The 14,781-nt window shown below is 42.7% G+C and overlaps 1 protein-coding gene across 1 annotated transcript in view; it reads left to right on the forward strand.

Annotated features, from left to right (window-relative positions):
• Positions 1-9,706, forward strand: part of LOC122668287 (translation initiation factor eIF-2B subunit epsilon-like) — a 29,491-nt gene extending 19,785 nt beyond the window's left edge. Inside the window, exon 6 of the mRNA XM_043864873.1 lies at positions 9,360-9,706. Within this exon, the coding sequence (XP_043720808.1) occupies positions 9,360-9,706 (347 nt within the window). The remainder of the gene's footprint in view (positions 1-9,359) is intronic.
• Positions 9,707-14,781: the final 5,075 nt, after the last annotated feature.

A 14,781-nucleotide genomic window follows, 5' to 3' on the forward strand; every position in this document is an offset into this window, starting at 1 on the left:
TCTTCATGGCAATAGAGTGACTCTACATGTAAGGAATTTCATCTTTTAATCTTTTATAACAATTTCAAAGTGCCGCACTTGTCTGGTTATTGATTATTCACAATTCTTAGTATATATGCATTATATATGACACAAATTGCTTGTTTATATTGTTTTTTGTGTCCAAAAGTGTATTTTCATGTGTATTTTGATCATTTTCATGCGTTTCTGCACCGATCGATACGTATCTCCTATACGATACGATACGATATGATACGTCTCTTAAAATCGCCTAACCGATACGATTCCCGATACTGGTACTTAAATCCTTGGTCTCAACGACCTTCGTTGGTCGAGTGCTGAGTTTTCTTGGCACAATAAGCGCTCTGGCGTCGACAAAGTAGCTTGTAAGCTTGACCGTGTTCTCGTTAATGACTCCTGGCTCTCTTCCCTTCCTTCCTCCTACGCCGTTTTGATCTCCCTGGTCTCTCCGACCACTCCCCCACCTCCCTCTTCGTCCTTCCTTATCTCTCCTTTCGCCCCAAGCCCTTTAAATACTTCGACATGTGGTCCTCCCATGGACTTCCTTCCTTTAGTTCAGGCCGCTGGGATATTCCAGCCAGCTCCTTCTCCTCCCCTCTCTTTGCCTTTTCTAAGAAGCTTAAAAATGTCAAAGCTGCCCTCAAATCCTGGAACTCCTCCACCTTCGGTAATATCTCTTCCCGTGTTTCCTCTTGTCGTGCCACCCTTTCCTCCATCCAGCTCCGCCTTGGTAGATCCCCTTAACCCCTCTCTCGCCGAGGAGGAGTCCTCTCGCCTCTCGAGCTCGCCTCCGTTCTCTCTCGGGAGGAGAGCTTCCTCAAGTAAAAATCTTGAATCAAATGGCTCGACCTTGGCGACTCTAACTCGCTTTCTTCCACCGCTCCTGAAAGCCGGAACCAACTCTAACTCCATCCTCTCTAACCTCCTCCGATGGTTCGGTTCTCTCTTCCTCGCCGATGCCATCAAATCCAGGCCGTTTCCTACTTCTCGGTATCTTTGTCCCCTCCCTCCCCCTTCCCACCATCCCCGAGGGCCTCATCAACAAATTTGTTCCTCCCAACCTCTTCAACTCCCCTCGCTCCATCCCTCTCGACTCCGAAATCATTTCGCTGTCCATTCCCATAAGGCCGAAAGCTCCGGCCCGATGGTTTCAAGATGGGATTCTTCTCCGCTGCGGGACATCATCGGAACCGAGCTTATGGGTGCCATTAAGAGCTTCTTCTTCAACCCCCATCAGATTCGAACATCAACCATACCTTTCTCGCCTCATTCCTAAATCCTCGGTGCCTCCTCTATGGCTGATTTCGGACTCCATCTCCCTCTCGCAACCTCCTTTATAAGTTCATTGCCAAAATCCTTCGCAAATCGCCTCAACTTGTCATTGACTCCTTGTTAGCCCCAACCAGTCCGCCTTCATCTCGGGCGAAGTATCTCGGACAATATCATCCTCTCGTCATGAAATTGTCCGAGGCTTCCACGGAACACCACTTCCCCTTACCCTTCAAGATCGACATTCACAAGGCTTTCGACTGCTCGTTGGGACTTCATCACCCAAGTCCTTCTTAAGATGTCTTTCGCCCCCTCCTTTGTCACTGGATCCATCGTATCTCTACCCCTACCCCTCGTTTCTCCGTCCTCCTCAACGGCAGCCCTGCGGGTTTCTTCCCTTCCTCTGCTGGCATCCGCCAGGGATGTCCCCTCTCCCCTTCCTCTTCTGTCTTTCTCTTGAGGTTCTCTCCCCGCACCTTCACCCAAAACCGACCTTCACCTCATCTCCTCCATCCCCAAGTGTAAACCCACCAACCTGACCCACCTAGCTTTTGCGGACGATCTTATGATCTTCTCCAAGGCCATTCCCTCCTCCATTGAGCATATTATGTCCTCCCTACACCTTTTCAGGGCCTCTCCGGACTTCGCATCAACCTCCTAAAATCCCAAATCTTCCTTCTGGGTTCTTGACTCACCAAAACTACCCTATCCAACATCACAGCTTCCCCATCGCCACCCTTCCTGTCCGCTACCTTGGCCTCCCCTAATATCAGCCAGACTTTCAGCCCATCACCGCAACTCCATCCTAGACCTCTCCGCAAGAGCTGCACTCGGAAAGCCAAACTTCTATCCTATGCTGGCCGCCTCGAGCTCATCGAGATCGGTTCTCCGGTCTGCTACATTTATGGAGCGGTGTTTTTGGCCTTCCCAAGGCTACTATCAAGGCTGCCGGATCCATCATGTGTGCTTTTCTTTGGAAAGGTTTGGACTCGCTGTGTTCCTTCACCCCAAGAGCTGGTCTACCATTTGCCTCCCCAAATTCAAGGAGGTCCGGGGCTTAGAAGGATCAAAGATTAATCTCGCAGCTCCATCAAGCTGCTTTGGAAACTCCTCTCCAACAAATCTAGCATTTGGACCTCCTGGGTGTATGCGGGGCCTCTCCGTAGAGACTAATTTGGACTGTCACCCTAGCACGACTCTTCCCGGATTTGGCGAGAATTCTTCAAGTGAGACACATGCAAAGGGTTTATCTTGCAGGATTGATGACGGGCAGCCGACCTATCTTTGGCTAGACACGACACCCTTCGGGTGTCTTGGCCTCCTTAGTCAGCCCCGCACCATCTACGAGTCCGGCTTGGACAGGCTGTCCCTGTAGCATCCATCATCACGATGGCTCTTGACCCCCCTCTTCCCTCCCCCTGGGCTGATCTCTGGAGTTCCCTCCCCCTTATTCCTCCGGGTCACAGAGGCGAGGGGACACCATCTTATGGCTTCCCTCCCCACTGGCACTTTCAACTCCCTCTCTCGCTTGGGACACGGTCGACATAGAGGGACCCTCTGTCCCTGGCACAAAGTGGTTTGGTACAAAGGCCACATCCCTAGGCGAGCTTCACGCTTGCGCGCCCTTGCAAATTGCCTCCCAACTCAGGCCTTCCTCATCCACAGCACATGCAAGTCTTCCCTACTTGCTGCCTCTGTTGGAATGGATACGAAGACATCGACCATCTCTTCTTCACCGCCCCTTTCTTTGCCTCCATCGGAATAGGGTTCTTCGTCATTGCTGGCCTGCTCGTAGAAGGCCTCTTCCCTGCTCCGGGAATGGATTTGGATTCATATGACTTTTGGTGGAAAGTCGATCTGTGACACTGTTGGAAAGCTTGCTTTTGTGCTACTATTTCTCACATCCGGATGGAGCGTAACCTTAGAAGATGGACGCCCAACTCCGCTCTTTAGACGTGATTTGGAAGGCCATCTTCTTTGATGTCTCATCTAAAGCTAACTCCCTCCCCTACTAGTGTCATAGATTCCCCAAGGAACAGGTATTGTTGTCTCCTGGGGTCTCTCTTCTACTATTTTGCGCCCTTCCTAGTCCTTCCTAGTTTTGGGCTTGTTGGCCTTCGGGCTTGTATATCCCTCTTCCCCTTTTCTTCGTAATTAAATTTTTATTCATCCAAAAAAAAAATAGCAGACTTGTTGTCACAATACAACATCATGGGCAGTGAAGTAGGAATAGTCCTATCAGTTAGTAGTCCCTGAAGCCACATTAACTCACATATGCCATGGGACATGGGACAAAATTCAGCCTCAGCACTAGAGCGGGCAACATCAGTTTGCCTCTTACTTCGCCAAGTCACCAAATTACTTCCAACGAGAGTACAATAGCCAGAAGTGGACCGGCGGTCATCAGGAGAACTAGCCCAATCAGTGTCTGTATAAGCTTCTACCCGCAAATGATCATTAGGAGAGAATAAAATACCCTTTCCTGGGGCAGCTTTTAATTGCCTAAGGATACAGAGTACTGCGTCCCAATGAGTAGAATAAGGGTCATGCATGTACTGGCTCACTATGCTAACTGCAAATGCAATATCCGGTCCGGTATTGGAAAGATAGATCAGCTTCCCAACCAATCTCTGATATTTCTCTTTGTCTAGTGGGTCACCTGTTTTACTGGAGAGACGAACATTAGCTTCAAAAGGGGTATCGGCTGGCTTGCACCCTAGCATTCCAGTCTCTGATAATAAATCTAGGGTGTATTTCCTCTGAGAGAGAAATATCCCTTTGGTAGAACGGGCAACCTCAATGCCCAGAAAATATCGCAGGGGCCCCAAATCCTTTATCTCAAATTCCTTCCCAAGAAGTCGTTTCTAGCTCTCAATTTCCTTCAAATCGCTGCTTGTGACAATTATATCATCCACATACGCAATGAGGATGGTAATTTTAGTTCCTGACTTCTTGATGAAGATGGTGTGATCAACATTACTCTGGGTATATCCAAACTTCACCATAGCACTGTGGAATCTGCCAAACCAAGCTCTCTAGGTGATTGCTTTAAGCCATAGAGAGCTTGCATACCTTCCCATGAGTTTCCCTAATAGCAAATCCTGGAGGAACATCTAGGTAAACTTCTTCCTCTGACTCCCCATGAAGAAATGCATTCTTCACATCCAACTGTTGCAGCTCCTAACCAAGATTGACAGCACATGGCAATATTACTCGGATGGTGTTCATCTTGGCAACTGGGGCAAAGGTTTCCTGATAGTCTAGACCATAAGTTTGGGTAAACCCCCTAGCAACCAATCTAGCTTTGTATCTTTCCACTGTGCCATCAGAGTTGTGTTTGACTGTGAACACCTACTTGCAACTGACTATTTTTTTCTGGGAAGGAAGTGGTACTAAATCCCAAGTGCCATTTTTTGCGAAGGCATGCATTTCCTCCATCATAGCTGCCTTCCATTTAGGGTCTTGAAGAGCCTCCTGCCAGTTCTTAGGAATAGAAACAGAGGATAAGGAAGTCACCAATGTACGACACACAGGGGAAAGAGACTCATATGATACAACCTGAGAAATAGGGTGTTGTGTACAAGTTCTAATCCCTTTGCGATGTGCAATGGGCAAGTCCAAGGAAGGATATGAAACAATGGGAAGCGGTGATGGATCAGAAATATTACCTGGAGATGATGAATCTGGTGCAGGAGTAGCCGTTGGATCTAGAGCAGCTGGAGTGGTGTCAGGTTGCAACTCACGACGAGAGCGTTGGCGGGTGTAAGTTTGAATAACAGGTGGTGGAATAACAATAGGTGGAGTTTCCTTTGGAATGGAAGACTCCCCCTAAGCCAAAGACTCCCCCTGAACCAAAGGTATGGGAAGAGATAATTCAGGCATCAGGCATTTCGGCACTAACCAGCTCACCCCCTTGACGAGATGCCAAATCATAAAACAGAACAACTTCATTAAAAATAACATCCATGGTGACAAACATCCTACGGGAAGGGGGATGGTAGCATCAGTAGCCCTTTTGGGTAGGAGAATAACCCACAAAAATAGAGAGATGACGGCGGCGGTAGGTGGTTGCGATGAGAGGCGAGAAGGAGAGAGAGGTGGTGGTGGTGTTAGAGAAAGAAAAAAGGAGAAAGGAGGAGAGAAAGAGAGATGGCGGCAGCGATGGGAAACCCTAGGTCGATTCCCGCTTTGATACCGTGATATCTTTTGGAATTGTGACTTGTGTCAATTAGACACAATCACGTCTATTTATAATAAATGTACTGAGAAATAGTGAGAATGCAAGGACAGAAATACCCCTAGGGCAATACAACATAAAACACCTAGGACAATTCTACCCTTATAGCCCATATTAAAACAATTCATTTATTTTTTGATTAGCTTACATTCAAGTCGTGTAAAAGGAAAATTTGCTTTTAAAGTCAGTACAGAAATTTAGGATTTTTACTTGAAAGTTTTCTTTTTGCACAGTTTACTTGGAAGCAAACAAAGCCTTGGCAACAAAAATTTCCTTTCATTTCCAAAAGTATATGTTTGACAAGTACATTCAAATTGAAATGAGACAATGTGGCTGTACCTGGATGTTTCATTTGCACTTTTATGGTAAAAAGCTATAAAATGAAAAGACTCATTATTTCTAAAGTAAAGAAAACCAGCCGCAGTCAAGTGATGATCTGCTAACACCTCTAAATTCCTTTTCAGCTAAAGCCCAGTCCACCAAATACGTTCCAATGTTAGCCCAAATTCATGGAGAAGATCTTGATTACTCTTCAACTAACCTTCTGTTTCTTTCATTCCATATTTATACTTATACTTTTGAATGTTAATTTTGGTAAATTCTGCCACGCTGACCAAATTTACTCAAAATGCTTTTCCAGCTGACTTTTCTAACCAGGAAATTGTAGATTAGTGTTCATTGGTGAAGCATAAAATTTTATCCATGAAACATGAGCAGATATCATTATTCTTTTTGTATTCTTAATCGAATTTCCCCTTGATGTAATTAACTTAAACCAAATTGATGCTCTGTTTATCATAAATTATATTACATTTATTTTTAATTGAGTGCCAATTTTTTTATTGATATGAAAAGAAGTAGTGATATACCCAAAGAATAGGGGAATGGTGACTATCAAACATTAATGCTGATAATGTTACAACCTACAGCAGGTGGCTATTCTGAAAACACGATATAGGTGTAACCTTCTAACCACCCATTATGTAACCGAATCATCAGTTTCTTGAACCACTAATCTTGGCATCCAAGTGACTGAGTCACTGAGCAATTTTGCTGGGTTACAAGAAGAATTCAAATGAATTCAATCTCATGTGAAATCTCCTTGGCCCTCACACCTCATCCAATTAATAGCATTGGCTGAAATCCCTTCCAGAATACGTGATCGTAGCCCCTCTCCAAGGAAAGTTGCCCTACTAGAAGAGAGAACACTTTTACTCCAGTGAGTAAGCACCAACAATTTCTCACCCTGAACTTTAAATATTCCGCTAATGCCCCAATGGACCTGGATTTCCCAATGAACATCCTTAGTGAAGGTTGCCAGAAAAGAACTACGTCCATTCTCGCTGCTGTAGAAGAAATCAAAGAGATCTGAACTCTATACATAAACACTCCGACATGCCTCTTAATAAGTTTGTACCAGTGGGTCATCTTAGATATGATTTTAGTAGTTAGCACTTAATCTTCACTTGATTGATTGTCATACAATCTTGCATTTCTTTCCTCTTATAAGAATCATAATAGAACACAAAAAACTGTTTTCAATTGTTCCCCCCTGGATAATTGGAGCTGCATGCAAAAACCAACCGAGTTCCATAACATTCTTAGAGAATGCTCGAGTCATCTGGAAGATAATCAATAAATGGCATTAAACTCTTTTGCAAAGGGACAAAACAAGAAACAAATGGTCACCTGATTCACCATCCTCTTTGCCCATCAAATAGACATTAGATGAAAGAAGTCATCTTGATCATTTCTTTTGATGCAAATCACCAGTTAGCACTCATTTATGACCTATTTCCTGGCTGAAGTTCTGCATTGTGGAGGTACTTTGGATTTCCAAAGTACCTAATTAGGAAAGGATATCTTGGATTTTCCAAGTCATCAGGATAGGGAATATTCCACAGTTAATAAATAAAGATTCGTAACACCTTTTTTGAAGCAATTCAGTTAAATTTTAGGCCATTCCCAATTCAACCCCCCTTTAAAACCCCTCCTAAAAGAGAGATCCCAGCTAATGTCACCCTGAAACTTAGTACAAGAAACCACAAGACTGACTATGGGCGTGGATAACGAATAGTCTAGGGAACAAGTTCATAGAAGGCATTCTCTGCCACCATGTATCCTCCTAGATTTTGCCTCCTCTCTTTCTTGCCTAGGTCATATCAGTCCGATACCTGTAAGTAGTGCAATAACAATGGAAGGTAAGGAGAGAAGAGGGAAAGGATGAAGAAGAAGAAAAAGAGGAAGAAGAGAAGAGTTGCGGTAAGTGTTGGGAGAGGACTATCGATCCCTCTCCCTCCCCTATATTCACTAACATTGACTTAAATGGAGAAATTAAATCAATGCCTTTATACAACATAACATGCATATATGTGCTTATTCCCATTACATTGACTATTCTACCCTTACAATATTCTTCTAACAATATCCCACCCATCTATGAAAAAGATTGGTTATTCAAATAATATATTTTTTTTGAGGACTCCTAAGTGTGGCCATTAGCAATCAAAGTGTCCCCATGCATTATTATCTTGTCCATATTTGGATTTTATGTCCAAATGCCAAAGAGATTTGAGGCTCTTTGAGATAAAATTTTCTTTTGCCCACTATGTGGTTTTGTGAGAAACTTCTTTATCCGAATTTAGAAAGTTCTTACACCTAAGGGTGACTATTCTTTACCCAACATGCCGACCCGTTCCTTTGCGCAGGAATTTGGTTGGCTAATCCTATCGTGTCAAGATCTGGGTTGATACCAGTTGAATAATTTCAGCCTAGTTTAAACCCTATGTTTTGTGTCTCGGATTTGCGATTCAAGGACAAGGTGGAGGCCGAGAAGAATGTGGGTCAAGGTAGTAAGGGAAGATATGGTTACTTATATTTTATTATGCCCCTACATGCAATGTATGATAATAAGCATGTTAATTTAACCAGTGTAATTTTGTAATGCAGTTAGAGCCTTAATCTTTTTTTAACTTGCATCACGGCAGAGCAAGAGTTGAGTTTTTTCATTCAACATGGAACTGCCCAATTTTCCAGGGTCTTACTCAATAAGAATATATTCCAAATCCAGCTCTAGTAATTTATATTGGTTGAATGTTGATATGGATTAGATCTCCATCAATTGATGGATTGAGACTTTTTTCTTTTTTCCCCTTTTACAGGGAAAGGAAATTTTATTTAATAAAGAGAGGAGAACTGTACAGTTACAGCGGTATATTTTCATGGAAAGCACTGCGTGACAGCTCATCAAAATATTCAAAACAATTGTCCAAGATTGCTAGATTGAGCATGCATAGTCTTAAGTTCAAGATCGGGTTGTCTGCCATACATATCCACAAAAAAAGGACTTATTTCTCCCGAAGATCTTGCTAGAATGATTTGTAGACATTGAAAGCCCTCTGTAGAACCTTCCACATCATAAAATTCCTTTATAGCTTCAGGTTACTTAATGACAAGTCTTCTCATTACAGATATCATATGAGTCCAATTACAAACATTGACATAAAAAACACGTCTTTTCATTTCCTTCCTGTCAGCCTACGAGATGCCATCAGGAATCAACTCCACAAAACAAGAGTTTAGGATTGAAATTCAACATAGGCCAGGTAGTTATTGCTATTGATGCATTGGTAAGGTTGGGACTGTCTTTTATTTAATTTTGTTGTCTGAAGAACATTTCATGTTAGGTTATATGTTTCATTATCATCTATTTTCATGATTACAAGCATGCTTTTAAATAAAATTTCTATACTAGTTTGTCATTACGTTGTTGAATTCATTTCTTTTTTAGCGTTTCATGTTAACTGGGCTTTGATAAACTGATATTCCTCAGAGATATCACAATCACGTTCTGCACAAATTGGTCCTTTTACATTGGTTGGAAAGGGCACTAAAATCGGGGACAACTCTAGACTCTCCAATTCAGTAATTGGGGAAGGTTGCACTATTGGATCAAATGTTTCAATTGAAGGTTCCTATATTTGGAACAATGTCACGATTGAGGATGATTGTAAACTAAGGCATGCAATTGTTTGTGATGGGGTGGTAATTAAGTCAGGGGCTGTTCTGGAACCTGGGATTATTTTATCATTCAAGGTACATATAACTATGCTCATCTCTGGCGCTTTGCTCTTTCTTCCCATGATTCTGTCGGACTTATTTTCAACAATGTACATTTGATATTCAGTTTCTTTGACATTCATCAATTCTTTTGTTGTTTTTTTTTTTTTTTGGGTGAATAAGAATTTCATTACCAAAAGAGAGGAGAAAGAACCAAACCAGCCAGCCTAAACATTAGAAGATGAGGCCGGAGCTAGCAAATAAATATTAGAGAGACCCCAGGATTGAACAATGGTTCTGTTCCTGGGGGTGTCAATATAAGAAGAGGGGGGAGCTAACGATAACTTTGCTTTAATTTCAAAGGAAATGGAATCCCAAATCTTCTGGTAAGTCCGAGAGTTGGAGGTCCATTTTCTCAAATTGCGCTCCATCCAAATATGGTTGAGAGTAGCACAGATGCCAACTTCCCAACCGCGTCACAAGTAGAGGAGCCACCAAAAGTCATGTCAATCCAAATCCATTCTCTGGAGAAGGGAAGGATTCTTTTGCGAGCAGGCCAGCATTTGAGGAGAACACCCGACCAGATTGCAGCTGCAGTAGGTCACTCAAAGAAAAGATGGTTCAAATCTTCATCATTGTTCCAGCAGAGGCAGCTAGCACGGGAGACTGAGATCTGGGGGCTGCGCAGAAAAGCTTGAGTTGGGAGACAGTTGTTGAAGACCCTCCAGGCTGTGAAGTAGTGCCTTGGAATGTGATGCTTGAACCAAAGAAATCTTCGCCAAGGAATCAAAGGGCCTTTCAGATGGACAAAATTCCAAGCAGCCTTGGAAGAGAAGGAGCAAGAGCTGTTTGATGACCAAGTAACACAACCACCTCTTGAAGCAGGCCTTCTAGTGGCAGAGTGGAGCTCATTCCAGATAGGAGTGAGAGTAGGGCCTGAGGGGGGGAGGAGCCCAACCATTGTGATCTAGAACATCAGCAACCAAGGAAAGCCTATGAAAGCCAGAGGAGTAAATGGTTCTAGGGGTAATCTGATGCAGGAGAATTCCCATAGGGTGCCAGTTGTCCAGCCAGAGGTATGTAGAACGACCATCACCAATGCTGGAGCGAATGACCTGAAGGACCAAGTGACGGCTACCTAGGATCTTCCTCCAGACCCAAGAGATATCGGAAGAAGAGGAGGCAGTCCAAATGGAGTCATGGCGCAGGGGACCCGAATAAATCCAATCAACCCGAATGCTCTTTTTTTTCGAGGCAATTTTCCAAAGAAGCTTGATGATACCAGCTGTGTTCACCTCTTTGATTCTTCTAATGCCTAACCCTCCTTCCTTCTTGGGAAGACACACTGCAACCCAACTCAAGGGATGAAGGAACCTCAAGGAGTCAGAACCCTTCCAAAGAAAAGAAGCCATAAGAGCTTCGATGGACTTAATAGTAGCTTGAGGAAGCCCATAAGTACCCGACCAGTAGATATAGGAACCTTCCAGGACTGATTTAATAAGGACCAGCCCGCCTGCATAAGATAGAAGCTTGCTTTTCCAAAGCTGAAGTCTCTTCCGGATCAGATCCAACATGGGAGTGCAATGGTGGGCTGAAAGTCTAGCCGGGATCAAGGGGAGCCCCAAGTATTTGACTAGCAACTGACCTTCAAGAAACCCCGATATGGCTAGGAAGGCTGCTTTGTCAATCTCTGAAACTCCAGCAAAGAAGATGAGGGACTTGGAGGGGTTGATACGGAGACCCGAGAGCTCTTTGAAGTGCTGGAGATAAAGCAAGATAGACTCTAGGGAGGCAATCGGTGCCTTGGAGAAAATCATCAACATTCATCAATTCTTTATATCTATGATCGGTGGACAGTGGTCCTGGATAGAGCAACACATCAAATCTGGAAACTGTGAGATGGCTATATTTGTAAATGGCTCCAAAGTAGAACATTTGAGTACTAGTCATAGTCTTGATGATGCAGATAAGTTACCTAGAGGGTTTATTTGATTGGAAATAAGCCTTGAGTTGGGTTAGATAATGTTGGGCTTTGATCCCATGGGTTTTCTATTTAATAGGCCACTTTTATGGGCCTAAAATATGGGTCATTAGGTTGCATATGGGAATAGTTGTTTTAGTTCCATACTTAGTTTATTTTGATGCTTTGTTTATAAATTGAACCGGTTCAACCAATGGTTCAATTTAAGTGATTTTAGTAGTTTTCTTTTAAGTGTTTAGTGGGACTGGATTAGGACTATGGTCTGAGTCTATTTTCAGTTTTCTAGTCAGTTTAAGTTACCTAATAGGTTAAGGATTGGGTTAGGCCTCTCTTTTTTATTGTAGGAGTTTGTTTTTGAGTATTTTATATAAGGTTTTAAGGGGGCAAGTATGAAGCACGAATGTTGATATTAATGAAAGCTTTTTGCTGCTCTTCTTCTCCATTGATCAGGGCTGATGGGATTGGTGTTTGATCCAATCGACACCTTGCGGTATGAATCCCGGGTGGTTTGTTCAAGCTCTCTTTGTTCTTTTGCAGTCCTACTTTCAAGTTTAATTCAAGTTTTGATTTTTATTCAAGATCTACAATCAAACAAGCTGCTGCCAAGGAAATTCTACAACAACAGTGAGTTTGAATCATCCCCATCCCATACAATTAAAAGTGAGTTTGAATCATCCCCATCCCATACAATTCTTCTTTTAATCCTCTCACAGTCGAAACCCTAAGATTCCCTCTTTTGTTTTCAATTTTCCCAATACCTAAATTCTGCCCAGACCAAACCAGCCAGCCAAATCACACCAAACTTTGATCGAATTCTCCTCTCATACTAGGGAAAACTCGATCCAAGTTGCTCCCTCATCTGACCATCATAAACTCTAAAAATCCATCTTTTCCTCTTTTCAAAAACCCAAAACCCTAACCCTTACCTTCTGCCCATTCAAGTTTACATACTTCCCTCCATCAAAACATCTCAGGACCTTCACTGATAGACTCCCCTACCTCAACTTGACATAACCCACATATCAAACCCAAACCCTAACCAAACCCTAAACCTAATTTCACCCAAAACACCTATTTTAGCCTAGCCGATTTAGTGTTCATAATAGATCTTGGTTTTCTAGCTTCTAGTTGGTCTCCTACCAATCTAGAACTACATTAAGAGGTATCAGAGCTATGGAGGGACGAGAGATGGAGTCAAAGGTTGCTGAATTCTACTTTCCATTGAATGATGATTGTGCAATTCTGTTTCGACATCTCTACCAAACTTGTGGACTAGTTTTTTTTTTTTTTTTTCCAATGCAGGGGAGAATTGATGCAGATAAGTTATCTAGATGGTTTATTTTATTGGAAATAAGCCTTGAGTTGGGTTATATACATGTTGGGCCTTTGTTCTCATGGGTTTTCTATGTCATAGGCCACTTTTTTTTGGGTAAATAAGTATATTACCGAACCCCAGGGGGGGCAGGGAAAAGGGAGCCAATATACAAGAAGGAAGAGAAAAGAAGAAAAGAAAGGGGGAGGAGGAGGGGGGGGAGGCGACCAACCGAGCCTACGCAGAGGAGGAAGCCCGCAAAAGGGTAACATTAAGGCCCCAAGAAATCAAAATATACCTGTTCCTAGGGGTGTCCAAAGAGTGTCTCTGACGGATGCAGCTGAGCTTGGTGAACACATCGAAAGAGATGGCTTTCCAAATCACATCGAAAGATCTAGAGTTGGAAGTCCATCTCCTGAGGTTCCTTTCCATCCAGATATGGTGTATAGCAGCGCCAAAAACAAGCTTCCCAATAGTGTCACAAATGGAGTTTCCAGGAAAAGTCTTGAGCAGCCAGAGGCATTCACGGTCAAATATCAGGATCCTTCTGCTGCGCGGCCAGATCAAGGATAGGGCCTTTTTCCAAATGGTGGAGGTGAAGGGGCAGGTGATGAATATCTTCACGGCCGATCCAACAAAGGTTACAAGAGGGGGGAGGATATTGCGATGAATGAGGAAGGCTTGGGTAATAGGCCACTTTTATGGGCCAAAAATATGGGTAATTGGGTTGCATAGGGATTAGTTGTTTGAGTTCCATACTTAGTTTTATTTTGGTGTTTTGTTTATAAATTGATCCGGTTCAACTAGTGGTTCAATTTAAATGATTTTAGTAGTTTTCTTTGAAGTGTTTAGTGGGCTGACTTAGCGGACCCAGCTCTACTGGTTAACTGGCCTCTCTAACAGATTGGGTTATTGGATCATTTGGAACCGATATTTGTAAAAATGAGCCAAAATACTTGTTTCTGATGCATGGTTTTGTCTGACCACTTGATCTTATTTTTTGAATTGGCCAAAGCTATTACAGGTTTTTCTGAGACTCATATATGGTGTCATGGTAGTCTCCCCATTTAAATATATCTGTTGAACTGGTTACCCACAACTCACCCCCCAAACTGGTTCTAGGATTGGTTGGGGCTTGACTAAGGTTCATATTCAAAACTGAAAGGAGTCATGAGTATGAATTTTGGGATGTCTGATGCTTTGATTATGGAAAACTGTTCTGTCTTCTTTCCTTCTTATATTATTAGTCTAGGCTAATAGGATGTGAATGGTAAGTCAAACTGAGGCAGCTCATACATACATTTAATTAGGTGTATGCTTGTAAAGTAAGTAATGGGGGACAGTGTTAGAGTTACTAGAAGTTATGTTCTAAGGGTAATTTGGGAACTAGCTTGTTGACTAGTTGCCTTAATATGTAATTTCTATCTTTTTACCTTTTTACTCTTTACCTCCTTAGGGAGGTGTATGTAATTCTATTATTTCTATTAGTGAAGCAATATAGGTGTGGAGAGATCTCTCTCACACAACACATTACAACCAAATCATTCTCCTTCTCTTCCTCTTGTCTCCAAACTTCTCCTTCTCTCTTCTTCTTCCTTCTCCATCTTCTTCCTCTTCTATTACTTGTTTACCTAATCTAAAACTCAACTTGGTATCAGAGCAGGTTTGAGAGTCGTGTTTTAGCCCCTTTCTCCTATTCTTTTTCTTCTCTTTGAAACCCTAGGATACAAAGGGGTTCAAGGAGAAGATCCCTATGTAAAAAGACTGCTGAAAGAGCATGGAATAGGTTCAATTTGACCTATTTGTGTGGTTGAAGCTGCTGTTTGAACTCTGTTGCAGCTCCCTTATGGTTTTGTAGGTCTTACAGCCACTACAGAAATTTCCGCCAGCCAGAAGTTGCAG

Source organism: Telopea speciosissima, chromosome 7 (assembly GCF_018873765.1).
Source record: "Telopea speciosissima isolate NSW1024214 ecotype Mountain lineage chromosome 7, Tspe_v1, whole genome shotgun sequence".
Classification (NCBI taxonomy): domain Eukaryota; kingdom Viridiplantae; phylum Streptophyta; class Magnoliopsida; order Proteales; family Proteaceae; genus Telopea; species Telopea speciosissima.